Source organism: Lontra canadensis, unplaced genomic scaffold (assembly GCF_010015895.1).
Source record: "Lontra canadensis isolate GAN:19392208 unplaced genomic scaffold, GSC_riverotter_1.0 scaffold13, whole genome shotgun sequence".
Lineage (NCBI taxonomy): Eukaryota > Metazoa > Chordata > Mammalia > Carnivora > Mustelidae > Lontra > Lontra canadensis.
This window is the reverse complement of record NW_022631007.1, coordinates 28,534,977-28,561,430: the sequence shown is the minus strand read 5'-3', so window position 1 is coordinate 28,561,430 and position 26,454 is coordinate 28,534,977. Positions and strand designations below refer to the sequence as shown.

At 40.0% G+C, this 26,454-nt stretch overlaps 1 protein-coding gene across 2 annotated transcripts in view; it reads left to right on the top strand.

Moving 5' to 3' along the window:
• Positions 1-26,454, top strand: part of PLA2R1 (phospholipase A2 receptor 1) — a 112,660-nt gene that overhangs the window by 6,173 nt on the left and 80,033 nt on the right. For both annotated transcript variants that reach the window (XM_032857921.1, XM_032857920.1), the window contains exons 2-4: positions 10,543-10,926; positions 13,532-13,705; positions 24,571-24,744. In XM_032857921.1, coding sequence (XP_032713812.1) covers positions 10,543-10,926; positions 13,532-13,705; positions 24,571-24,744 — 732 coding nt within the window. The remainder of the gene's footprint in view (positions 1-10,542; positions 10,927-13,531; positions 13,706-24,570; positions 24,745-26,454) is intronic.

The window sequence follows — 26,454 nt, the reverse complement described above, 5'->3', positions numbered from 1 at the left end:
CTAGAGATGTGGAATTTAAGTAAAAGCCTGATCAGATACTGGTTTGGCTGTCCTGCTCAGCCATCAATCACTCCCACCACCTGATTCTGTTTCTCCTGACTTCATCATCACCTCTCAGAATCTCTTACACTTCAAACTTTTCTCATTCCAGCTTCTGTGGCTGGCTCTTCTCCTCAAGAGCCTTTAAGAGTCATCATAGACTTCCTGTTTTCCTGGTGCTATACTTTTTCTCATTAAGCTTCTAACTCTTCCTATTGTTGATTGGTAGAGTAACTGATACCACACAGTGCAGGTTCCAAGCCAATGCAGAACAGTGGAGTCAAACTGAGGGCTCAGATGTCCCCTCATTTTCCTTTTCTTGACCTAAGAATTTGCTTATTTATATCCGGTTTTCTGAAGAAATGATTCCTTTGTTTTGCCTCTTCTAAACTCATCCCTGTGTGATGAATCCTCATATGATCTATCAAAGTAATATAGTTGAGACATTCATAGACCCTTGCCTCCACTTTCTTTTAGAAATTATCCTTGAAAGCCTTTTAGGAGATGTTCCAATACAAAGCTAGGAACATAAATTATATATTTTTAATTATTCATAGTTAAAGGCAATACAGTTCATAAAAGAAACAAAAGAATGCCTTATAAACACTGTATTAATCATTCAGGGGAAAAAATTTAATAAAACCACTCAAGAAAAAGGGAGGAATATTATTACAATTTCTGTAAATTGGTTCTGTGATACAGAGCTAAACAAAACAAATAAGAGGTTTCTGCTTTCATGGTGGCCACATGATTTTTTAATTTATAAAATTCTCAGAATACTCCGGTTCCAATGAAATATGCTACCACGCTAAGTGAAAAAAGTCAGTCAGGGAAAGACAAATAACGTATGATTTCATTCATATGTGGAATTTAGGAAACAAAACAAATGAATAAAGGGCAGGGGGAGGGGGGAGAACAAGACAAACAAAGAAACAGACTCTTAACTGTAGAGAAGAAACTGATGGTTACCAGGCGGAGGTAGGTGGGAAGTGGGTGAAGTAGGTGACGGGGATTAAGGAGCGCTCTGCTTGTGATGAGCACCGGGTGACGTATGGAAATGTTGAATCACTAAATTGTACATCTGAATCTAATAGTACACTGTATGTTAACTAACTGGAATTTAAATGAAACCTTGATTTAAAAAAAGTAAATGGCTAACCTAAAAATATATTCAGCCTCCCAGATAATAAAATAAATGCAAAAAAAAAAAAAATAAAAAAGCAGCTTGTTAGCATAAAAAAATATGCTCGTAAAAAGTTTTACTATTTCTGGCTTTTGGCATTCTGCTCTTGAGAATTTTCCTTTTCACTTATGAAAATATAAGAGGAAATTCAAAGTGGTTGTCCAACTAAAAGCATTGTTGTCTTATTTGGCACTATCCGTGTTCAACATTAAGATCTGCTTTTCTTTTATTAAAATTTATGGAGTGATCATAGTGACTGAGGTCATCCTTTTCGTGATCCTATGAAGCCAGTGTTATTACTATACCCATTGTGCAGATGGAGAAACCAAGGCAGTTACTGTTCAGCTTCAAGCACTTCTGCCATAAAAGAAGTGCTCTGTCGTTTGCCAAAGTTCTTCTTCTGTAGTGGTAGATTGTTCAGGTAAGAACAGGGTGGGCTTGTGGGCATGTGGCCAATGAAGACACACAGAGTGCTGTCCTCAGCAGGGCATTGCACTTGGTGTTTAATGTTCTGTGGTTTGGGGTCTTGTAATTCTTAACAATTTTAATCTCTGAATTTGTGCTTTGGGCATGAAAGCTCATGGGACAACAGAACATGAGCCAGAAGCTAGAAGCCTCAGCTCAAGCTCATTCCCACTTTTGTCACATCCACTGACACACCCCCCGCCAGATCCCCTGGATGGGTTCTAAGCTGCTGCCTCCCCACTCCTACCCTCCATCCACTGTGCCAACAGGCTGTGTTCAGGTTGGGAGACAGGAGGACTGGGGTCTACTAGTGGAAGGCCAGTGGCATCTCAGGGAGGAGCAAGGCCCTGGCTAGCCCCACTAGCCTGACAGCACCAGGCGTATTTGGTGAGGACTGAGTGGGGAGCCTGTCACCTATCCCCAATCCAGGTACTGAGTTTGAGTCCAGCACTTCCTGGCACAGAGGCTGCAATCCCTTGTGGGCTCACAGGAAGTGGAGATTGACTTGACTTCCCTGCCCCAGGCAGGACACCACATTTTTATCTTACTTTGGGTAGCCAGCAAAGAAGGTAACCAGCCTGAATCGGAAGCATGGGAACTCAAAATTTATAGGCTGAATTCCTAACCCCCATTACTTCAGAATGAGACCTTATTTAGAAATAGGGCCTTTATGGAGGTAATTAAGTTAAAATTAGGTGATTAGGGTAGACTATTTATATGACTGGTGTCCTTATAAGAAGGGGAAATTGGGACATGGAAATAAGCATCTAGAGTAGATGAAATGAAGGGGCACAGGGAGAAGACACCCATCTATAAGCCAAGGAAGGAGCCTGGAACAGAGCCTTCTCTCACAGGCTCAGATGGGGCCAATCCTGCTGACACCTTGATTATTTACTTCTAGTCTCCAAATCGGGGGGGCCAATAAATTTCTATGAAGTCATTCAGTTCGTGGTACTTTGTTATTGCAGCCCTAGCAAACTAGTCAGGGTCTAACACTATATCTACCATTGGAAGTTGTTTTTGTGTTTGTGTTAATTTCTATCTTTCAGTTAAGTAAATGTAGATTTTTCTGAAATGGGTATATTCTTTTTTTTTTTTTTTAAGATTTTATGTATTTATTTGACAGATAGAGATCACAAGTAGACAGAGAGGCAGGCGGGTGGGGGCGAGCGGGAAGGAAGCAGGCTCCCTGCTGAGCAGAGAGCCTGATGCGGGGCTCCATCCCAGGACCCTGGGATCATGACCCGAGCCGAAGGCAGAGGCTTTAACCCACTGAGCCACCCAGGTGTCCCAAATGGGTATATTCTTAAAGTAACTAAGGTAGATGAGCTCGAGTAAATACTTTTGCATTCAATAATGTCACATACTTTCCTGGTTGTTTTAGTTGTTGGTGGAGTTGTCTTCTGTTTCTGTTTGTTTTGGTGACCCAGTCTCTGAATCATATCCCCAGGGCTTCAACAGGCATGCATTTGTGAGGGAAGTTTAACTATGTTCTGTCTTACTGTGTCTTGCTGTAACTTGCTCTTTGTAGCGAGGCTTCCTGGGGACTGAGATGGCATATTTTCAACAGTCTATAAGATGATAACAGAGCTGCTATGAATAATGATTTTTATACCAACAATGTCTACTAGGTACTTTCAAGTTAAAGGCAAAATGATGGAGGGACAGACTAAAAGCTAAAAGGAAGAGGAAGGCTTTCAACTCAGTTTAAGAATTCACTGGTAAGATACAGAGAGATAAAGCGAAGAACTTCAGAAGAGATGAGATTTTCTGCAAGGGTCAGGCACTGCTAAATGAGGATGGGGGAGAGGAAGGGATGGGAGGGGATGTGGGTAAGCAGAGAGTGGCAAGGACAGTCTAAAAGGGTTAACCTACTTCACACAGGGGTTGGTAACAGTCAATTTGAATCCCCACAAAACTGGGGCCAGTGGAGCTGATTAGCTGGGTTTCATGTTTCCCTCATGTGAGAAAGAGTATTGTATGCCCCCGTGGAACTGGGAGTGGCGATTTGGGAAGATTAGAGAGAAAAGGGGAGAGAACACATAAAAAGATTTAGCAAGAGGGATCACATGGGCCTGTGGAGGTGATGATTATCCAGGTTCAGAAGCTGTAGGAAAATAAAGCAAGCTCAAAATCAAGGACAGTGTTAGGGCAGATGAAGAAACGGAAGTTCTGTGGAAGGATAAGGGGATATTTTAGAATGTAATTTACCTTTAGTTGATTAATAGAAGGCAATTGAGAGGCAGCCACGGGCTCTGTTAGGTGCTGTCAGATTAAGAGACAAACACCGAATCTCAGATGCATTTGAGGTAAAATGCAAATATTCATGCAGAGAGGGCCAGGAGGGACAGGCACACTTTCCATTTTGTTCTGCGGGACTGTTCTTTCACATACAATGCACATGCTGCAAGCATCAGAAATTCCTTGCTTATTGGTTTGGAAAGTCATATTAAGAATCCAGATTTTCTGCATCATTCAGCCATGAACAGAACTTGATTCAGCAGCTTACAACATCCTTCCCTGCTACAGAGTAATCTAAGTAAGGAACACAATCAGATCTGAATCCACTGTTCACTGGATAGGACAAACCCAAATTTGTGTAGCTAAGAAAGGTCAATACATCTTAAGAGAGATGCTGCTCACCTTCAGATTGGTTGCACCTTCTGGAAACTTCCAATGCCCAACTGAGATACAGTAGTCTCCCTTTTTTCACAGGGTATACATTCCGAGACCTCCAGTGGATGCTTGAAACCACAGATGGTACCAAACCCCAATACATACTGTGGCTTTTCCTATACATACATATTTATGATAAAGTTTAATTTATAAATTAGAGACAGTAAGAGATCAAACACAGTAACTAATAATGAAATAAAATAATTACAGTATACTGTAATAAAAATTATGTGAATGTGGGCGGTCTTTCAAAATACCTCATTGTACTATACTCAGCTTTCTTTTGCTAATGTGAGATAATAAAATATCTATGTGATGAGATGAAGTGAGGTGAAAGCCATAGGTATTATAACATAGTATTAGGATACCTGTGACTTTCTGGTGACACATCAGAAGAAAGATCTCTGCATGACCATGGTTGACCTCAGGTAAACTGAAACAGCTGAAAGCAAAATGGAAGCTAAGGGTGGGGGAGGGACTACTGCACTGTCAGAACAGAAAGGAACCTAACCGATTCAAGAGATGCCACAGGGCAAAGAGTGCCTGAGCACCAGCTGTGTGGGTGGGTAGAGGAGAAGAGCTTTAAATCCCAGGAAATGGGGTGGGAGATTGAAACTGGATTGTATTTGGCAAGCTGTGGCTTCCTAATAGCTTTCTTCAGCATTGCACTTGGTGTGAACTGTGTATGTGAACTTTTCCTTCCACTTCCCTTAACATGGAGGAGCACAGAGGCTGACTTTTTATGTGTAGTTGATTAGGTGGCCACCATCATAATGGCATTCACTGAATATCAGAAAGCCCTTTGCTTGCCTAAAATCCACCATAAAAAGAGCATTTCTTTAGGAATTGTTTTTTATTGCTTGTTTCAAGTATTTTTTGTGTAAAGTACAGAAACCTCAACAAAGTCTTAGTGCTTCAAACCTTACCTTATTCACTCACCACTTCAAACCTCCATCCATTTCTAAGAGAAGAACTGTTTAAAGCAGAAGGAGGCACCCAAGGCAGGTGGGGGTGATCCGAAGGGGTGCTGAAAGTGAAATGTCCTACAGGCACCTCCAATCAGCACAGATGGAGGTTCCAAACAGCGGTTTGAACAGCGGTTCTACTTTCTACTTCTGAGTGGGGACAGTGTGTGCACATGCATTCACTTTGCCCGCTTTCCAAGGAGGAGACAGAGAACATCATTGGAAGGAATGATGCCATTTGGAGGAGACTAATTTTGGATCAGACAGATGGATCAGACTGTAGTAGTAGCCCCAGTCTTTAGACTCCAACCTCTTGGTATCATAGGAATTGGCAGGCATTTGCCAGCCAAATGAATGCTGAAACTAGGGAACAAGTCATTGCAACTACCTTTTCCAGAAGTCTTGTATTCCGTATATCACTAAATCTTATCTCATTTTCCCCCTTTGAATTCTCTTTCCAGTGATTGGAGTCTCACCATTCCCTCCTTTCCTTTCTCACCACAACCAGCTGAATTGAGGCCTTCTGTCCCCTTGCTGGATCGTAGCAATAGTCCCCAGACTGCGCTCCAGCTCCAATGGTGGACTGTCTCATCCCATCTAAAGGAGAATTCCTCCAGGCCAGGAACTTGGACGTTTGTCTCACACTTATATTCTTAGCACCTAAAACACTGCTGGGCACACAGTAAGTGCTCAATAAAGGCTTTTGTTGAGTGATTCACCATGCCAATTCATCTACACCATGACCTCAGTCATGTTTTCTCTTATTCTCTCTCATCGGAAGAATAGAATTTTTGAATAAAAATTCAACTTCTTCATAAAATGGCCCCAAACCATCTCTTTCTAACTTTATATTCTATAACCACCAAAGTCTTTTATATAGGTGGGCTCTCATCACCCTGGAGCTGATTATTTTTGTCACTTCTGAGCTTTGATGATACTCGCTCTGTCCAATATGCCCCCTTGCCCACCTCCCCAACCGTGCACCTATAGACCTCCTCCACTATTCTGAACTCTCTCTTTCTCTCTCTCTGGAATGAAAACAGACATCTTGCTTGGCTAGTTCATCAGTGTACCTCTGTGTGTGACAAAAGTTAGGTCCCTAATAAATGACTATTGAATGAAAATGTGTGTGCATGTGGCATGTGAGAGAGAGATTGAAAGAAAGAGAGAGATTTCTCTGATAAGCCAAATTATCCCTCCTAGCCCTGGCTTCTACCTCATTGTGCTTATTTATACCTCTGACATCAAAATATACTTCAACATTAAGTTATAATTCTTTCTGTACATTTCATGATATACTCCCAGGGTTAACATTAATTCCTTAAGGGCAAACACTATGACATACATATCCTTCTTTCTGCAGGGTTCCTAACATATACCATATTAGGGACTGAAAAAAAATCTGTTTGGAATTTTAAGTCACCTACTTCAAATTGTTTGGCAACAAACTGCAGCAGTTTATTTTCTTCTTTATAGGTTATAAATTAATGTATGTAAATAAAGCTAGAACTAGACCTATATAGTCCTTACTGAGCATGTGGATACTAAACTTTGGAGACAAAATGGATTTAAAAAAATGTAAAAGAATGATTCAATGAAATAACCTTTATGGTCCCACCAGCTCTAAAGTCCATGGTTCGGGTTTATGGGCAAAATTAGTCTCCTCCAAATGGCATCATTCCTTCCAATGATGTTCTCTGTCTCCTCCTTGGAAAGCGGGCAAAGTGAATGCATGTGCACACACTGTCCCCACTCAGAAGTAGAAAGTAGAACCGCTGTCTTCCGTGGATTCTCCCCGCCCTCACCAAAAGCATAAAAGTTAGCTTATAAGTTACTTCTAGTAAATCAATCCTTTCTTTCCTCTTAAACTTATAATTATGAAGGGAAGTATAATAACATTTTACTGCAAAGAGACTTAGTAATTCTGGCAGTACTTCATTAATCACTTAATCAGTGTTCAAGCAGAACTGATGTCCTTGACATATATAATCAATCTTGATTCCTCCCACATTTGATTTTCCTCCTTTCTGAAACCTGACCATAGACACTAAGGATTGGTGGCTTTTTTTCACATTATGTTTTTGTTACAGACAACCCATATTGCATATAATAATAATCAGAGTATGGATACCTACATTGGGCCTCCTCAAAGTCTATTTGAAAGCAATTGCTTTCTCTTCAGTGAATTTATAGAGATTAATGGTGCCAGGACCAGATTCTATTATAGTTTAATGGGAAAATGGGATTGGATCATTTTTTAGCTTCCTATGGCATAGTATTCTTTTGGAGATGGCATATTTATTGTTATTGTTAAGCCAGAGCTACTTGTTTATGATACATTCTGAGGAACTTTTCCAAAGCTACATTCTGAAGGCAGCTGGGCATGAAAACATATTAACACTCCAAAAGGGAGCAGCGTGGGATTAAGTTTGTCAAATATCTTCTGCTTCAGAAGGGTATTTTTATGATCACTGGTGTAACTATGGAAGCTCCGATTCTAGCACTCCTTTTCTCATAACATTTAATAATTTGAACATTTTATTTATTCACCCAAAATTTTAGTGACATATAATTTCCATGTTGACTGACAGACCATCCATTCACTCATCCATACACTGCTTGTCAACATCACGCGTTTTTCTCTGTCTTTTAAGAGAACTGCAGGATAGACTTCACAGGTAGATACTAGTGTAGAAGATGAACAGATGAAGACTCTTAACTCATGACTGCACATATATTTGAACAAACAGACAAGAATTTTGTTATCTGGCTTTTGAAGCATATTTATCCTCCATAAAAGGTGACTTCATATTAAGTCTACACACACTGTATGCTGCAAAAGCTAGAGTAAAAATGAATTTTTCTGGTAATGATAGAAGTCTTTGGAGATGCTCAACTTAGCACTGTTCAGGTGTTCAATCAGATCTACAGTTGCCTCTGCAGACCAAGAATTGGGAAGCCAAAGGGATGATGGTAACAATAATAACAACATGGACTTGCTGAAGTCTTCCTATGCCAAAGTGGTGTGTGATGTGCTTTCCATGGGTTAATTTAATGGAATGCTCTTAGTATCTCTGTGAGATCAGTATCACACATGCTCCCAGTTCAAAAAGGAAAGGGGAGTCTCACTGAGATTAAAAATTTGCCCCAAGTTCCAGACTAGTCTGCCTGATTGAGAGCCCTCAACCACCCATCTGTCTACCCATCTTAGGTGTATAAACTGAGGCCCTGGGGGCTGAGATCCAGCCAGTAAGTAGGTGGCTATATTTGAACATGTATTTGAGATAGAAGCTAACCTACCGAACAATTACAGTAAAATAATTATCCTTTAGTGAAAAATTAATGAAACACTGGGCTAGCTAGAAAGTAATTAGTAGATTACAAAAGAAATTAAGGTGAACCCTCTACTCGGGCATGAAAAAGAGAGTTGGAGAAAAGGTTAATTATCAGAATCCACATCGTATTGGCAAGGGATAGATTTGATCTTGAATGCCTATTACTAATAGCCATATAGACATGGTCTTCATTAGGAAAACAAATTTCCTGATCTAAATGAAATCTCCCTAAAACCATTCATTCTCTTCCCTCGCCCAAGCACACACTCGCCTCTCTTTTGCTCTGATATATGATGATCAAAGCAATTTTCTGACAACTAATTCAACTCCTCAAATTATGGTTATAAGTGAGGTTATCAATTATTAAATGAGGTATAGCTTTAATTAATACATTGACAATCTTTTTTTTTAACAACGTCAGAAGTGATTTGGGGTTCCGTAAATCAGTTGTTGGCCTGAGTAACTTTGAAGAAAAATAAAAGAACTTTTACCAAAACAAAACACAATCCCCATGAACCGATGCATGAGGAAGCTTGTTCTGCACTGTCCCAAATCTCTATAAGGCCTCTTCCTGTCACACAACACAAGTTGCCCTAAGCCACAGCCATTTTAAGGAAAGCTGATAAGGTCCCTTCAGATATTTAAAGAATGGACAAGAGGTAAAATATAAGAAGGGACCCTATCTAATGAGAGAACAAAAGAGCTCTTGAACCCGACCAGACATTCTGAGCTGAGGGACTCAGGAAACCAAGTCCTGCCAGCCTCTGCAGGTGCGACTATGTAACTGCCAGCACACTTAATCAATATCAAGCATTTATTGAACTTCTATAATGTACTCACTACATTCTGTGCTTAGACTGAAGAAATTAGACATGATTTCTACCTCCAAAACCCTGTGAGAGGACAAGTTCATAATTGTATAAGAGGTGTTTTCCAGACCAGTGACTTGAGGTATAGTCCGATAGCAGACAGGTAGCTAACACCCATTCCTGGCTGGGCACCTCCAGCTCCTCCACAGGAAATTCACCCAGATCTCTTCTTCTGGCTCCAGGGGGTTAGAGGCTCAGAGAAGTGTCACAAAATCCTACTTTCTCTATATCTCCCTGTGGCCTATGTGGCTTGGCCACTGCCATATTGCTCTGTCATCCCCCAGGTATCTACACATGGTGCCAGGTCTGAGGTCATGTCCTGGGCATCCATCTATTGCTGGTCCCACCCACCAAGGCTGCTCTTGTGAAGAGGCCATCCCACAGCAAATGTCCCCACTTTTTTACTCCACATGGACCCAGCACAGAGAACAAATGTGGAGAAGCTTTTTTTCCATGAGCATTGCATCTTGTATCAAGACACAAAACCACACTTCACTTAAACCCTTTTGTTTTTCTATAGGATTTGATGGTAGAACTTTTCATTTCAGTGACCGTTGATTCAGCTGGTAGGTTTCTAGTACTCATGCACTTGCCTGAAGAAAACCAAAGGGACACCATACCTCTGGACACACAATGTCCCTCCCATTTAGCCCTGGGTATTATTATCAATCCCTGCTTTCTATCCAGTTGTGGTGAGCGCTTTCACCATAATACCACTCCCCCACGGATCAACCGGCAGCCTTTGCTACTGTACGGCCATGGAGTAGATGGCCGTAGATCACTTAGATCACTTTCTCATTAATTCCAACAAATCCATTTTGTTTCCCAAGGAACCCTTCTGTTTTGTGCAAAAAAAGCTCTTCTAGTGGACCAGATCAACTCCAGATCTGTTCCAAATGGCTGTAAATTGTGACATATGGCAACATATAGACATGCACCCTGGGATCCTCATGACAGTAGTTAATGATATATGGATGTTGCATGCCATGTTTTCTCTTCTGTTGTTTCAGATAAAAAAGTATTCGTTATCCAAAGTGAAAACCTCAAGAAATGCATTCAAGGAGGCAAATCTGTACTAACCCTGGAGAATTGCAAACCACTAAGCGAGCACATGCTGTGGAAATGGGTTTCAAACCACCGCCTCTTTAACTTAGGGGGCAGTGGCTGCCTAGGCCTGAATTTATCTAATCCAGAGCAGCCATTGAGCTTATACGAGTGTGATTCCACTCACGTTTCCTTGAGATGGCGCTGTAACAGGAACGTGATCACCGGCCCTCTCCAGTACACGGTGCAGGTGAACCACAACAACATGCTTGTGGCCTCAAGGAAATATCTTCACAAGTGGATTTCCTATATGTCAGATGGTGGAAGCATTTGTGAATATCTGCACAAAGGTGAAAAAAAATAAATAAAAGTACTCTTGAAATGTTATATTTAGAAAGGTTGCCCCTAAGTAAAGATTTGTAAATTATATTATATGACAGCACCCAGAGCCTGAAGGGATGTCTAAACACATTTTAGTTGCTTACTTCCTTATTATAAAGGGATTACCAGAGTCTTGGAATGGGCTTTCTATATGCTGCTAAAGAAGCAAAACTCAAAATTTAAAGATATTAGGGAAGAAACCACTTAAATAACTCTGGGAATCAATGAAAAGGAGGAGAAAGAATAGAAGGCTGGAAGAGGGAAAAATAAAGGTGGGAAGAATAGGTCTTTGAAGTAAAGACTTGTCAGGATAGATAGAAGAACCTCTCCTGCTCCCATTTCTCTTGTTGTAGAAACTCAGCGCCATGTGTGAGTGTGTCCACAGAGCACCTCAAAGCCTCCTCACTGGCATCCACGTGATGGTTGTGGACAAGGCATTTAAAGATAAACCACAGACTACTGTCAGGAGCCATTGGCATGTGTCAAGGGGTGGGAAAGCATGGTTTCAGGAGTGGGGGTTTTCCTTCTCCATAGTTCTATAATTTGGGCATTTTGAGCAGAAAAAAAAGGCAAAGAAAATGGCATAAATTCTGAAACCTCAAACCAGTCTCAGATTTTGTTCTGTAGCTCTCTTCATTCATTCATCCATCCTTCTTTCACGTAGTTATTAAACACTGACTATTTCTTGGGTACAGTGCTGGCCATTTAATTTACACAAGCCAACAAGACAGATGTGGCCCCTGACCTCATGGTGCTCTGTAGAATTATGCCTTAACAAGAGAATACCCTTCTAGGAACTTTATACAAGTCCTGGGAAGCAGAGCAAGGGACTCCTAAGATCTAAAGCAGGACTTTCTTTTGTACCTACAATAAATGAATAAAAAGAGAGCCAAGAGCAAGCCATTTTCAGGACTCCCTACAATAAGCAATTGCTGTAAGCTGGCACTCTGAATAGTCTTCAGTTCTAAGGAAAAATGTAATATTTTGCTATATGTTAATTTTTTAGCCATATACTCACATTCCTACACACTCAGGGGAAGACTCAATAGAAGTCAGGGGATCAAAACAAGAGTATGCGTCCTGAAATACCGGTAGTTCCTAAACAGCCCAAACCTCCAGGGCTGGCAACGTGGTCTGTGGTGTATGTCTAGCCCCTGTCAGCTGTGGCGAAGGAGGGAGAACCTCCGCAGCTGGACCTTCTGCTCCAAGACCCCCTTAACCGAGGGTGGCCCAGATGCCTCTCCCCACTGAAAGCCCTAGTTGAGTCATGCTCAAGGCCAAGGATACCTGATTATTGTAATATCTGAGAAAGCAGCCAACAGGCCACCTCCTCATACTCCTCTCTCCTAGACTCTTGTAGAGGCCTCCTAGCTAGTCATCCCATTTTCCCCTCTCCCCATGTCGGTTTGGTTTGCCACACTACACCCTGAGTTACTCTTTTTAAATGGCAATCTGATTGTGTCATTTTTCCATTCAAAACCCACTAGGGGTGCCTGGGTGGCTCAGTGGGTTAAAGCCTCTGCTTTCGGCTCAGGTCGTGATCTCAGGGTCCTGGGATCGAGCCCCATGTTGGGCTCTCTGCTCAGCAGGGAGCCTGCTTTCCTTCCTCTCTCTGTCTGCCTCTCTGCCTACTTGTGATCTCTGTCTCTGTCAAATAAATAAATAAAATCTTAAAAAAAAAAAAAAATACACCCACTATTGACAAAGGCCCAAATCCATAACATGGCAGAGCTGGCCCTCTGTGAGCTGACGCTCCAGCTCATCCCCAGTGCCACTTCCTTTTACACCTTCTTGCTCTTCCCCATTCACCCCACACACACTCTTGTCACAGGCCCTCCATATTTGCTGTTCCACCCACCAGAACAACTCTTCTGCCAAGACTTGCATCTTGTCCAGTTCTTATTCAGAGAAGCCTTCATGGGCAGCCCTCTCCACAATAGTGCTCCTCCATCCTTCAAACACACACACACACACACACACACACAGCCGTTCCGTCTTCTGCCCGGCTTTGTTTTCCTTCATGGCACTTATCACTATCTGAAATTATATGTTTACTTGTACACTTGTTTTCTCTTCGTCTCTCCCCTCTAGAGCAGAAGATCCATATGAAAGGGAACATGTGCAGGTTTGCTCTCTAGTACATCCCCAGTGCAGGGCACATTAAATGTCCAACAAATATCTGTTGAATGAATGAATCATAAATACCTATATAATTCTTGAGGTTCAGATGCTGATCCCTGATGTATTAGGGAGCCAGAAGGTATTTTAAGTAAATCTTCATTTAATTTTCCTTCTTATCCACTGATAAATATGTGGGCTACTGTGTGGGGCACCATTGTAAATAAACAGGCAGGAAATAGGTAAACAAGCTGTTTATCAGCACGTGCTCTGAAGCCAGCACTTACCCTTGTACTTTCACATGCACTAGACAGTGAGGCCCCAAGGATTCTCTGTGGAATAACAAGGGCCTTACCCATTGTAGGTTCTCAGTCAATAAAAAGCACATTCACTAAATGACAGTTCCCAAAGATAAAGTTGACATAATGCTTATTTGACTTTGTCTTTTTTTTCTAGATTTGTACACAATCAAAGGGAATGCCCACGGGACACCATGCATGTTTCCCTTCCAGTATAACCAACAATGGCATCATGAATGCACCCGGGAAGGGCGGGAAGACAACTTACTGTGGTGTGCTACAACCAGTCGATATGAACGGGATGAGAAGTGGGGATTTTGCCCAGATTCCAGTAAGAATAAAATCTAGTTTTCCCCATATGTCATGAATGAATCAAGCATGATTAGAAAGTTATCTGTATTTAAAGAAAAGCACCAGGATTGGTAGATTGAAGTCTGAATAAGCACTCTGATTCCATTTATCCAGATTTTGATTTTATGTTTGTTTTGCCTTGAAAAGACAATTCTGATGTATACTCTTTTTTTCTGCTTATGTTCAAAAGATGTTAATTAGCCATTCTTCATTAAGCTCAGTGCATAAGTAAGGATGCTTTAACCAGAATGAAATTACAACACTCTGTGCACTCATTAATCCCAGCTTCCGGGCGAAATATGTCAAAACAAACCTAAATGCATATAAAACTTCTTCTTTATTTCTACTTTCACCCACCCCCTCTTATAAGCTGCCTTAATTTCTCCATGTCCAGACTGCTTTTCTTGCCTATTGTCAGGTCCAGGGATCAGCTGGTCCCTGAGTGAACTTTCCAAAATTGCAATTGCCCACATTATTTCTCAACAATGAGTTCTCATCTTGAGTTCCCTCTTATTGCTCAATTTCTAGCTATAACCTCAAAATCTGACAGCTGCAATGTTCTATCTTTTTTTTCAGTTAGTACTTTATTATTTTATTTTTATTTAGCTAAAAGTTTTCCAATAGCTGCTAAATATTGAAGAATATTTATATATACCTTCTACTTTTTTTTTTAAGAGAAGAGAGAGAAGGGGGAGAGACAAAGGGGGAAGGAGAGAGAATCTTAAGCAGGTTCCATGCCCAGTGTGGAGCCCAACTCAGGGCTCAGTCTCACCACCTTGAGATCATGATCTAAGGTGAAGTTAAGAGTCAGATGTTCAACCGAGTGACCACCCAGGTGTGCCTATACTTTCTACTTTCTATATTCAGTGTCCTTCACCTTGGTTCCTGCAAATCAGAGTATAGCTCCTACTATCTCCTCTTCCTTGCCTACCTCCCCTCCATATATATTGCCATATATATGACAAAATACAACAAATAAATGTGAAACAGAAGCAAATGGAAGAAATGAATTCCAAAGAATGTGATTTAGAAGTTATCTGTAGAATTGTTTTCTAATCTAAGAACAAATTTGGCTTAGTGAATAAGAGAGAGTACAGTCTTTGAAGTCAAACAGACCAAGCTTGGAGTCTGTTTCCCTTCAACAATGAGATCTTAAGTGTCTGTTTCTTTGTCATACAAATGGAGGTAATAACCTTTTAGGATTATTGAGATCCAATTTGATGATGCATCTAAGGTACATGTATTTCTGGTATACGGTAAGCTCTCACCAGGATTAGCCATTGCCATCAGCATCAACATATATCATCATCAAAGCTAACTTAGCCTTTCAGTATGCAGTTCTGAATCAATGATCCCTTCTCTTTGTTGTCTGTCAGCACCACTAAGTTAGCATAGTGGGGAATATCAAGAGTGCTAGGACTTAGGACCCTTCCTTCAAAGAACTTGGTCTCTAGATGTAATACAGACAGATTTTCTCTATGCCAGAAAATACAGACTATATTTGATATGATATTCTAGAATCACCAGGGAGTTAGTTAACAATACATATCCTGGCCCCTCTCTGAGAGATGAAGTGTGTCCAGTGTGTGGGACCCAAGCATCTGCATTTTTGACAAGTAACCCAAATGATCCTGTTGCAAATAATTCTTTTTTTTTTTTTAAGATTTCATTTATTTATTGGACAAAGAGAGACACAGAGACAGAGGGAGCAGAGGCAGAGGGAGTGGGAGAGGGAAAAGCAAGCTCCCCGCCCAGCAGGGAGCCAGATGCGGGGGCTCAATCCCAGGACCCTGGGATCATGACCTGAGCTGATGGCAGACACTTAACAACTGAGCAACCCAGGTGCCCCTGCAGATAATTCTTCATCAGACAATTCACAGTATGCAGATAATTCTGTGCAACATACATCTATATGCTGATATTAAGACATTTAACAACTAATATGGTATGGACTTTTGACCAATCCAAGTGAAGACTTTAACACAGAGGTTAGGGATCCTGAAGGCCCAGTGCTGGTTTTAACCCCTCAGATTTTGGAGTGTGAGATGTGATGAAGGAGAGATGCAGGAGAGACTGGGGAAGGGACACCTGGGTGGCTCAGTGGGTTAAGCGTTTGCCTTTACTCAGGTCATGATCCCAGGGTCCTGGGATCCAGCCCCACATCAGGCTCCCCGCTCAGGAGGAAGTCTGCTTCTCCCTCTCTCTTTGCCCATCCTCCCCACTCATGCGCTCTCTCTCTCAAATAAATAAGTAAAATTTTTAAAAATAAATACAAAGTAAACCAATACCAATAACATTAACATGTATTTCACATGGCCCTAATACCGGGGACATTAAAAAAAATTTTTTGATGTTATGTTAATCACCATTCAGTACATCATTAGTTTTTGATGTAGTGTTCCCTGATTCATTATTCGCGTATAACATCCAGTGCTCATTACAACATGTGACCTCCTTAATACCCATCACTGGGTTGCCCCATCCCCTTCTCCCACTCCCCTCTGAAACCCTCAGATTGTTTCCTGGAGTCCACAGCCTCTCATGATTCATCTCCCCCTCTGATTTCCCCCCTTCAGTTTTTCCTTCCTTCCCCTAATATTCTCTGTGCTATTCCTTATGTTCCACATACAAGTGAAACCATATGATAATTGTCTTTCTTTGCTTGACTTATTTCACTTAACATAACACCCTCCAGTTCCTCCATGTCAATGCAAATGATGGGTATTCATCCTTTCCGATGGCTGAGTAATATCCCATTGTATATATGAACCACATCATCTTTATCCATTCATCTGTTGAAGGGCATCTTGACTCCTTCCACAGTTTGACTATTGTGGACAGTGCTGCTATGAACATTGGTGTGCATGTGCCCCTTCTTTTCATTACATCTGTATCTTAGGGATAAATACCAAGTAATGCAATTGCTGGGTCATAGGGTAGCTCTATTTTTAACTTCTTGAGGAACCTTCATACTGTTTTCCAGAGTGGCTGTACCAGCTTGCATTCCCACCAATAGTGGAAGAGGGTTCCCCTCTCTCCACATCCTCTCCAACGTTTGTTGTTTCCTGCCTTATTAATTTTTTCCATTCTAACTGGTGTAAGGTGGTATCTCAATGTGGTTTTGATTTGAATTTCCCTGATGGCTGATGATGTTGAACATTTTTTTCATGTGTCTGTTAGTCATTTGTATGTCTTCTTTGGAGAAGTGTCTGTTCATGTCTTCTGTCCATTTTTTGACTTGACTTTTTGTTTTTTGGGTGTTGGGTTTGAGAAGTTCTTTTTTTTTTTTTTAAAGATTTTATTTTTATTTATTTGACAGACGGAGATCACAGGTAGGCAGAGAGGCAGGCAGAGAGAGGAAATGAAGCAGGCTCCCTGCTGAGCAGAGAGCCCGATGCGGGGCTTGATCCCAGGACCCTGGGATCATGACCTGAGCTGAAGGCAGAGGCTTTAACCCACTGAGCCACCCAGGCGCCCCGAGAAGTTCTTTATAAATCTTGGATACCAGCCCTTTCTTTATCTGTTATGTCATTTGCAAATATCTTCTCCCATTCCATGGGTGCCTCTTAGTTTTGTTAACTGTTTTCTTCACTGTGCAGAAGCTTTTTGTCTTGATGAAGTCCCAAAAGTTCATTTTTGGTTTTGTTTCCCTTGCCTTTGGAGACGTGTCATGAAAGAAGTTGCTGTGGCCGATGTTGAAGAGGTTACTGCCTATGTTCTCCTCTAGGACTTTGACATTTTTTTTAACCACAATATTCTCCCTGAGGTTCTGTGAAGAGCCCAGTTACCATCCTCTGTCTTTTGTATTCAATTGTGGTTTCCCAGGTGGAAGCTTGGGTGTAATAGTGCTTGGGGCTTTTCACGCCCCCCACCCCCATCTTCCTATAGCTCAGGAGCTTCTTCTGCTTGACAGCCTGCTAGCTTCCAGCTCTCCTAACCTGAACCACAACCAGTAGTATTTGTGTAGTGCTAAATTACACTTCCAGTTTTCTTCCTTTCTTGTTGCTTTTGATCCCTGGTGGCCAACATAACTCAAAATGATGTGTTAGAGGCTGAAATCTAAGCAAGCTGATAGCTCTTTCCATGGGGCCAACAAGTGGATAGGACAGAAAGGAATGAGTGGGATAAAGTAAAGATTTGTACTTCTGTATCTCATCTTTATTAATGGAAGTTGTTAGTATCTCATTGTAAAATGAAGCTTCCTTTAAAAAAATTGGTTGTAAGTGATCAAAATATAAATTTAGTATTATTACATATATAAACACACTGGCAGTGAGAGATACAATAAAACCACTGTCACTATTGATTTTCAGGAACAAGGAGATATATAGGAATCTCTCTGGGTTTGTTTAGAGGCAATTCAGGGCCATGCTAAGTCTCTCTTAATTGTGTGTCTTATACAGCTGGACACTCATGTTTAGTTAGTTTGAGATATTTTTAAGATATCAACCTCTGAAATGGTCTGATTGCCCTTGAACCTTATTCAGTTGATACAATTATTTTATTAGAAACTTCAGTGGTAGAACAGATTGGTATCAACATAGATATATGACTGTGAACCTTACCTAAGCTTCCAACATTGGTTGAAATGCTGTTATTTCTCTTTTGTGATACTGCTCTCTTGCTCCCCACAGTAACCATACCAACCTCCCTATCCTCCTCTAACTTCTTACCCTACCCCTCATTCTCCTTCCTGATTCTCACCAGATGACCTCAGTTCTTACTGATAATGAAAACAGAATCCATCAGAGGGAAGTTTTGACAATTTCTCTTCCGTAACCTCTAAGCCTACCTAGGTCTATACCCAACTTTTTCCCTCCCCACATACAATAGAGTTCCTCCTTCTACTTAGGGCACGTCTCCCCACTTGGACTCCAGAGCCTCCCATTCAACCTTCTCTAACCTGTATCTCAGTGTTTCTCAAAGTGTGATTCCCATTATAGCAGCAGCAGCAGCAGCAGCATTCCTTGCAAGTTTGCTAGAAATGAAAATTATCGGTAACACCCCCCAAACAACTATATCAGAAATGCTTGAAGTGCAGCCCTGCAATCTGTTTTAACAAGTGTTCTAGGTATTTCAATGCCCACCATTCTACTGGATACTTCTCCATTAGCAGTTAAACCTTCTTAAGTCTTTTTTTTTTAAGTTTTTATTGAAATTCTAGTTAGTTAACTCGTATGGTAACTTCGGTTTCAGGTGTATAATTTAGTGACTCATCACTTACATATAGCACCCAGTGCTCATCACAGGTGCCTCCTTAATACCCATCACCCATTTAGCCCATCCCCACCCACCTCCCTCCATCAAAGCTCAGTTTGGTTTTTTGTAGTTAAAAGTCTCTTATGGTTTGCTTCCCTCTCTCTTTTTTTCCCCTTCCCTTATGTTCATCTGTTTTATTTCTTAAATTCTACATATAAGTGAAATCTTATGGTATTTGTCTTTGAATGACTTATTTTACTTAGCATAATACACTCTAGCTCCATTCACATCATTGCAAATGACAAGATTTCATTATTTTTGATGGCTGAGTAATATTGCATTATGTATGTATACCACATCTTTATCTGTTCTTCGGTCAATGGACATTTGAGCTCTTTCCATAATTTGGCTACTGTTGATATGCTACTATAAATGTTGGGGTGAATGTACCCTTTGAATCAGCATTTTTCTATCCTTTGGATAAATTCCTAGTGATGCAATTGCTGGGTCATAAGGTAGTTCTGTTTTTAACTTTTTGAGGAACCTCTGTACTGTTTTCCAGAGTGTCTGCACCAATTTGCATTCCTACCAAAAGTGTAAGAGAAACCCGCTCAAGTCTTAAAATAACATCTTAAAAATAATATATCACCTTCATAGCCACTTCTGTCTCCTGAAAACAGCCATGTCTTCTACTCTCCTCCCCCACCATAGATAGACTTCTCAAAAGAATTATCTATACTTCTTCACCTTGCTTTCATTCCTCACTCCACTGTCTCTCCTTGACTTCTATGACAATGCATGCCTGATCTCCATTTTCACAAACCATTCATTTATTCATTCTCACAAATCTGTATTGAACACCTACTATGTGCCAAGTTTGTGCTGGGATTGTAACCATGAACATGAAAAATGAAAGCCATAGTGCCTGTCCTAATGAAGTTCACACTCAAGTAAAATATCCAAATTAATATATAATGTTTGATAAGTGCCACTTTAAAAAAAAAAAACAAAAATGGTGTTATCAGTAAGAAATCTAATTTAAATTTGTAAGTCAAGGAAGGTTTTTCTGAGTATGTTGTATTTAAATCTCTAGTCCAAGAGATGAATAACAGTTATCAAGATGGAAAGTGAGAGGATGAGATATCCACCTAGAGGTGCATGGTCAATGGAAATGGTCAGCACTAGGTTTATAGGCAATATAGGAAATATATTATTTGAATAGAACTAAAAAATAATAATAAAACCACCTACAGGTCAATCTGCTTTTGACTCACCATGCACATGCTCCGACAGTTCTATACAACATGCATGTTAAAATACTCTCACCTGTCCAAGGGTGACTGCTTTCCTACCTTTGCCCCCAGTGTGCCACTAGCCAATTATCTGAAGACTTTGAGGAGGGAAAGAGGTTACTAAGAAAGACAATGTGGCAAGAGCACAGTAAGAGAAAGAGGAGCAAGATGTTTAGGAAAGGTTGGCAGAGGCCAATTCAACCAAAGGCATGATAACTCAAGGTGCTCTAAAGGTAAAGATTTACCTAATTCTGACTATAAATGGAAGCTATAACAGGATCTTAAGCAGTGATATGATAATGATTTAAATATTTTTTAAGGATCATTCTGAATTCTTTATGGCAAATGGGTTGGAGGAGAGCAAGAAGGAAATCCTAGAGACCAGTTATAAGGCCACAGAAATAGACTCAAGGACAGTGGTGACTTGGGTTAGGTAGCAGAAAGTGGGTTGGAAAATAGATGTACTGAAGATCTAATCTGGAGATAGACTGAACAGGATGTGGTTCTCAGGAACACAGCTGAGCTGGAGAGAAGGAGCTGAGATGTCAGGTGTCTGAGTAGCTGATTAAAGCAACAAGCCAAAAATGAAAGAGTGAAGCCTTTTATCACTTACTGTGGGATATAAGCAAGAGCCCAAAATGGGAGGAAACACCAACTTCTCTTGCTCCATTTTTCCTTATGAAATGGCACACTGGTCAAGAGTCAGAAGGATCAGCACAGACTATTGAGAGAGCCCTCAACAAAAGCCTCTTCAGTTTTGTGGACTCTGGGGCCAAGGGTGAGTTGAAGGGGAAAAGCTGGGAGTGGAAAAGGACTGGGTACTGAGTCAGAGTAGTTAAAAGTGTCTTCAGGTTTCCCCCTCTGACACCTCCCAACCTCAGTAGAGGTAACCAAAGAGGATGTCATCCCAAGGCCTCAGAAAAAGAGGCTTAGAAATGAAGGAGCCAGAGCTAGGAATGTGAAGAGCACGATGGGCCAAGGGGCTCTGAATCTTTGACTGAAACTCCCTCCAGAGACTTTAGTGCACTGTCTATGAACCACGTCTGATATGGGAAGGGAGACTTCCCCCATGAGGTCTACCAGATAAATTCTTTGTAATTGGCTGTGATGAGGCCTGAAAAATCACATACAGATTTTTTTTTAAGATTTTTATTTATTTATTTGACAGACAGAGATCATAAGTAGGTAGAGCAACAGGCAGAGAGGGGGAAGCAGGTTCCCTGCTGAGCAGAGAGCCCGGATGCGGATGCGGGGCTAGATCCCAGGACTCTGGGATCATGACCTGAGCCGAAGGCAGAGGCTTTAACCCACTGAGCCACCCAGGCGCCCCTCACATACAGATTTTTAACCAGGAGTTGGATTTCTCACTGGTAAGGACAGACTTGAAAATTAAGTGTTAATTAAGACCCCAGTTTTCTGATATGCATAGCAGAGTTAATGGAGATACAGATTTGGAAGAAACAATCAAACATTCAGACTGGGACATGTTATATATCAGTCAATCATGTGAGATGTAGACTAGGCAGTTTAGACATAGAGGTCTCTATATACCTGAGAGTTGTAGTAAAGGGACTTAGAGGAATGGGTTAGATAGTCTAGAATTTGTGTAGAATAGAAAGAAAGGGGACTCAGAACCAAGTCTTAAAACCTCAATATTTAGTTTAAGCAGAGAAAAATGAACCAGCAAATGAGACTGAGAATAGGCAGCCAAATTGGTAGAAGGGTAGCCAGGCATGTAAAGGCAAGAAAAGAGAGTACATCAGCCAACCCAGGGAGCTCAACTTGCCAAATGCTGCTGAAAGGCTTGATTTAACAAGATCTGAAACTTAAGTGTTTGCTGGACTTGGCAACATGGAGATCACTGATGGCCTTACCAAGTATACTCTAGTTGCCAGATTGAGTGGGTTAAAGAGTAAATTTAAAAAAAAAAAAAAAAAAAAAAGAGGGGGTGGGGTTATTATGGACATTGGGGAGGGTATGTGCTATGGTGAGTGCGGTGAAGTGTGTAAACCTGGCGATTCACAGACCTGTACCCCTGGGGAAAAAAATATATGTTTATAAAAAATAAAATTAAAAAAAAGAAGAGGAGGGAACATTTTCCAATTCATTCTATGAGGTCAATATTACCTTTATACTGAAACCAAACAAAATCATCACAAGTAAAGAAAGCTATAGAATCACAAGTAAAGAAAACCACATTAGAATCAAGAATATGTTTAAAATGCAGGTTCCTGAGTCCTACCCCAGACTTACTAACTCAGAATCTCTGGGACTAAGAACAAGAAATCTGCATTTTCTTCACAAGATGACTAAATGATTTTTAGGCACACTGAAATTATAAACACTCCCTGCCCCTTTCTTATGGCCTCAACTGTCTTGCCAGATGAACAGGGCTGAGCTGATGTCTGTCAACACTCACTGTGATGTCCGTCTCAGGGAAGCCAAGCATTTTAACTGAAAGACAATCTCTAAGGACTCATTCTCAGTGGGAAAATTTCAGACACCAAGGCAAGATGATTATTGAAATATTCCTTCCCCCTTTATTTTCCTTTTTTTCAGTTTTACTTGGTGATAGCTTTGTCTTCTGCCCTCCTTCAATCTTGGATCCTTTTATAAATACATGTATCAGTCAGAAAACTATATAGACAACTTTAGATTTATATGTGGTTTAATAACTTCTGGTTAACTAACTTAGTTCTGGGGAAAGCAGGTTGTGATCAGACATGAAAACAGACTTTCTATGTTCCCAAGGGAAATATCTAAGTATTAAGGGGGGAAAAAAACAAAAAAGATTTTATTGTCAAATAAGTTTGAAGTATAACCAAATAAAAATAGAGCTGTTTCTTTACTACAGACCTTCTCAGAGCCTTTACTATGCTATTGTACATTTTGAATTTACCAGGGGATGTTATTTACGCATTATGTCCCAGCTCCTCTTGAAGAGTTCATGAAGTTGTCTTACTCTGTAGATTACACTTTGGGAAATACCATTCTAGATTTTAGCAAATTGCCTGTCCATCAGTTACACTCAAGATGTAGCATGTTTTACATTTTCTACATTCTGCAGTTTTTTGGCTGAGTTTGATTTCAGGTAATTACTTAGGTTGTTTATTTCACCTTGGGATTTGATTTAAAATTTTACCAAAATCTTTTATGCTAAGCAAAATAAGTCAATCAGAGAAAGACAATTATCATATGATCTCCCTGATATGAGGAATTTGAGAGGCAGGGCGGGGGCTGTAGGGGGTAGGGAGGGAAAAAATGAAACAAGATGGGATCAGGGAGGAAGACAAACCATGAGAGACTCTTTATCTCAGGAAACAAACTGAGGGTTGCTGGGGGTGGGAGGGAGGGATAGGTGACTGGGTTATGGTCACTGGGGAGAGTGTATGCTATGGTGAGTGCTGTGAATTGTGTAAGACTGAAGATTCACAGACCTGTACCCCTGAAGCAAATAATACATTATATGTTAATAATAAAAAATAAAAGAAGAAGAAGAAGACATGCAAGTAAATGAAATGCATTTTCCTGGATTGGATCCTCAACTAAAAACTTTCTTTAAAGGAGATTATTGGGAAAAGTGGCAAGTCGAAGTATAGATGTTGTATCAGATAAACTAATATCAACATTAAAAAAATAACAATAATAAAATTTTACCAAAATCACCCAAACTAGGTCTTTATTTTCTGTTATTTCAGTAAACTTCAAATTTCAGATCGATGTTTCCCACTTCATTCAATTAACTTTTAAGCATACTATGCAATGTTTTACAAGTACATTTTGCTTCTCTTCCTTTTGGTTGAAAGAACTTTATCTTTAACTGAATATCAGTGTTTCTGTTCTCAATGTTTATTTAAACACTTGTGTTCATTATAAACTCATATTTCACTTATATCCCTTTTATTCCTCCTAGCATTTTGGTATTTGGCGGGGTGGGGGGGGGAAGGCTTTTTGAAACAACATTTGCATGTGTCTCAAATAAACATTTAAATTCACACAGCTTTCAGTATAAAGTTCTAAACGACTGCTTTTTAGAGAACGCAGATGCTATTTTCACAAATACTTCTTTTCTTTTCCTTCTTTTAAAAATGACTTTTCTTATTTCCCAGAAAGGATGGGACCTTCTTTTTTGATAACTTCTTGAATTCCCTTTAAATCTTGAAAGAGTTGAACCATAAAATGCCAGTGGGATAACAATGTATATTTCATCATAAAGACCTAATCAAGAATCAATAAGGCACTGAAGTTTTAGAGGTTGAAGTTGGAATCATTCCATACAAATTCATCTTAGAAATGCATTGTTGTATAGATAAAGTAAGATTATAGTTAATGTTTTAATGGGCTTTGTTTTCAGCATCCGCAGAGGTGGGTTGTGATGCCGTCTGGGAGAAGGAGTTCAATTCACACATTTGCTACCAATTCAACCTGCTTTCCTCTCTTTCCTGGAGTGAGGCACATTCTTCATGCCAGATGCAAGGAGGAGCTTTACTAAGTATTGCAGATGAGAATGAAGAAAATTTCATAAAGAGTAAGTAGGTAGATGATGTACCCTGATATTAATGCAATTAAAATGACTGTTAATAGTTATGTCCAGGTATGCAAAAATACATCCTGAAAAAAAATCCCTTAGATAATGTTTTCTTTTATTAGTATGGTGCCAACTCACACCTAGAATTGTGACCTGTCCCCTGGGCCATTCCATTGGCACCCAGACAAATCTTCCTTATTTTCTCTCCATGGGAGGAGAGAAGTTGAGGCCCCAGCAAGGAACCCAGGACAATTTGCAGCTCTAGCAGGTGGATCTGGGAGACTTCCAAACTTAAATACAAATTTCTGCTCTGGGGAGATCTTAGCTATTTAGCTTCCATTAATAAATAACTAAGTCATTTATTAATGAAACAAAATCTCACCTGTCAGTGAATATGCACAGATACATAGGCCTTCTCACGGATGACGAAGAAATTAAAATTTGGTTGGAAAAGCAAAAGCACACACATGTTAACTAACAGGATATGACAATAATATGTCAAAAGAGTTGTGCCAAGGGGTTGGGTCTTGGGTTTTACCCATCACCTAAACTCCCCTCTTACTTCTCCTTTATAGATTAAATGTGTTTGTAGGTATGTACACACAGCTTTCCAAAAATTTTTAGAAACATTTGAAAGTATCACAAAAATGAGTAACTCTTATCAAAAGTTTCTGACGTTTTTTTCAAATTTTATTGCACGTGTAGTACATATTTATTCTAGAATAATTTTTAAATTTCAAGTGTATAGAAAGAAAAATATTCCATAATTCCACAATCCAAACAGAACCATGTTTTTCTGAAAAAATATATAAAGGCATGCATACATATATAGTATGTATGAACAACAGTTTTGAATAAATGCATGAATGATAGGAGCAGGGACCACAGAACCATCTGTCTGTGCATCAAATTCCGCCCCCATCAAATGGAAATAATAACAGTGCTACTTGTTGGCAGTGTGGATTACATGTTATGATGCAGGCAAAGTCTTAGCAAAGTGCCTGGCACACATAAAAAACACTCATTTTGTGTTAACCATTTAACAACTACACACGCAGTTTGATAATATGCTTATTTCATGTACCAGCATATAATAAGCACCTGTCTATGTCTAAGAATAGAGACAAGCATCATAATCTTTAGTGATTACATAGTATTATAGGTTAGGAATAATATATGTATCTAGCCTCCTACTATTAGATAGTGATAGATAAAATTATTTATTTTATTTTTGTTTATTTGTTGCTATCATAAATCATCCCTGCACTTACCTTTGAGCCTAGATCCCCGATTATTTCTCTATAAGTTTGTGGAAGTAGATTCACTGGGTGAAAGAGGAAGCATGTTTTAAAGTTTTGGAAGTCATTAATACTTTGCAGAAGAAGTATAACAAATGCTTGAACAGCACAAGTTTACCCCTTTCCCCACAGACATGCAAAAGTAGGAAATTATGGTCAAAACTGATTTGAGTGAGTCATACTTTAGGAAAACACCAATTTCCAATATCATTATTAGCCTGTAATGGTTTTTACAGAAAATTTTTCATAGCATGTATGAATTATCATTGTTATCTATCTTGACTGTCAGGATTTCTAATAAGAAGGTTTGGACTTACTCATCAAACTTGAATAACGATGAAAGAAATAAGATATGTCAGAGACTTTGATTTAAATACCACAATTCTATAATTAGATTTCAGGTATTGCTGAG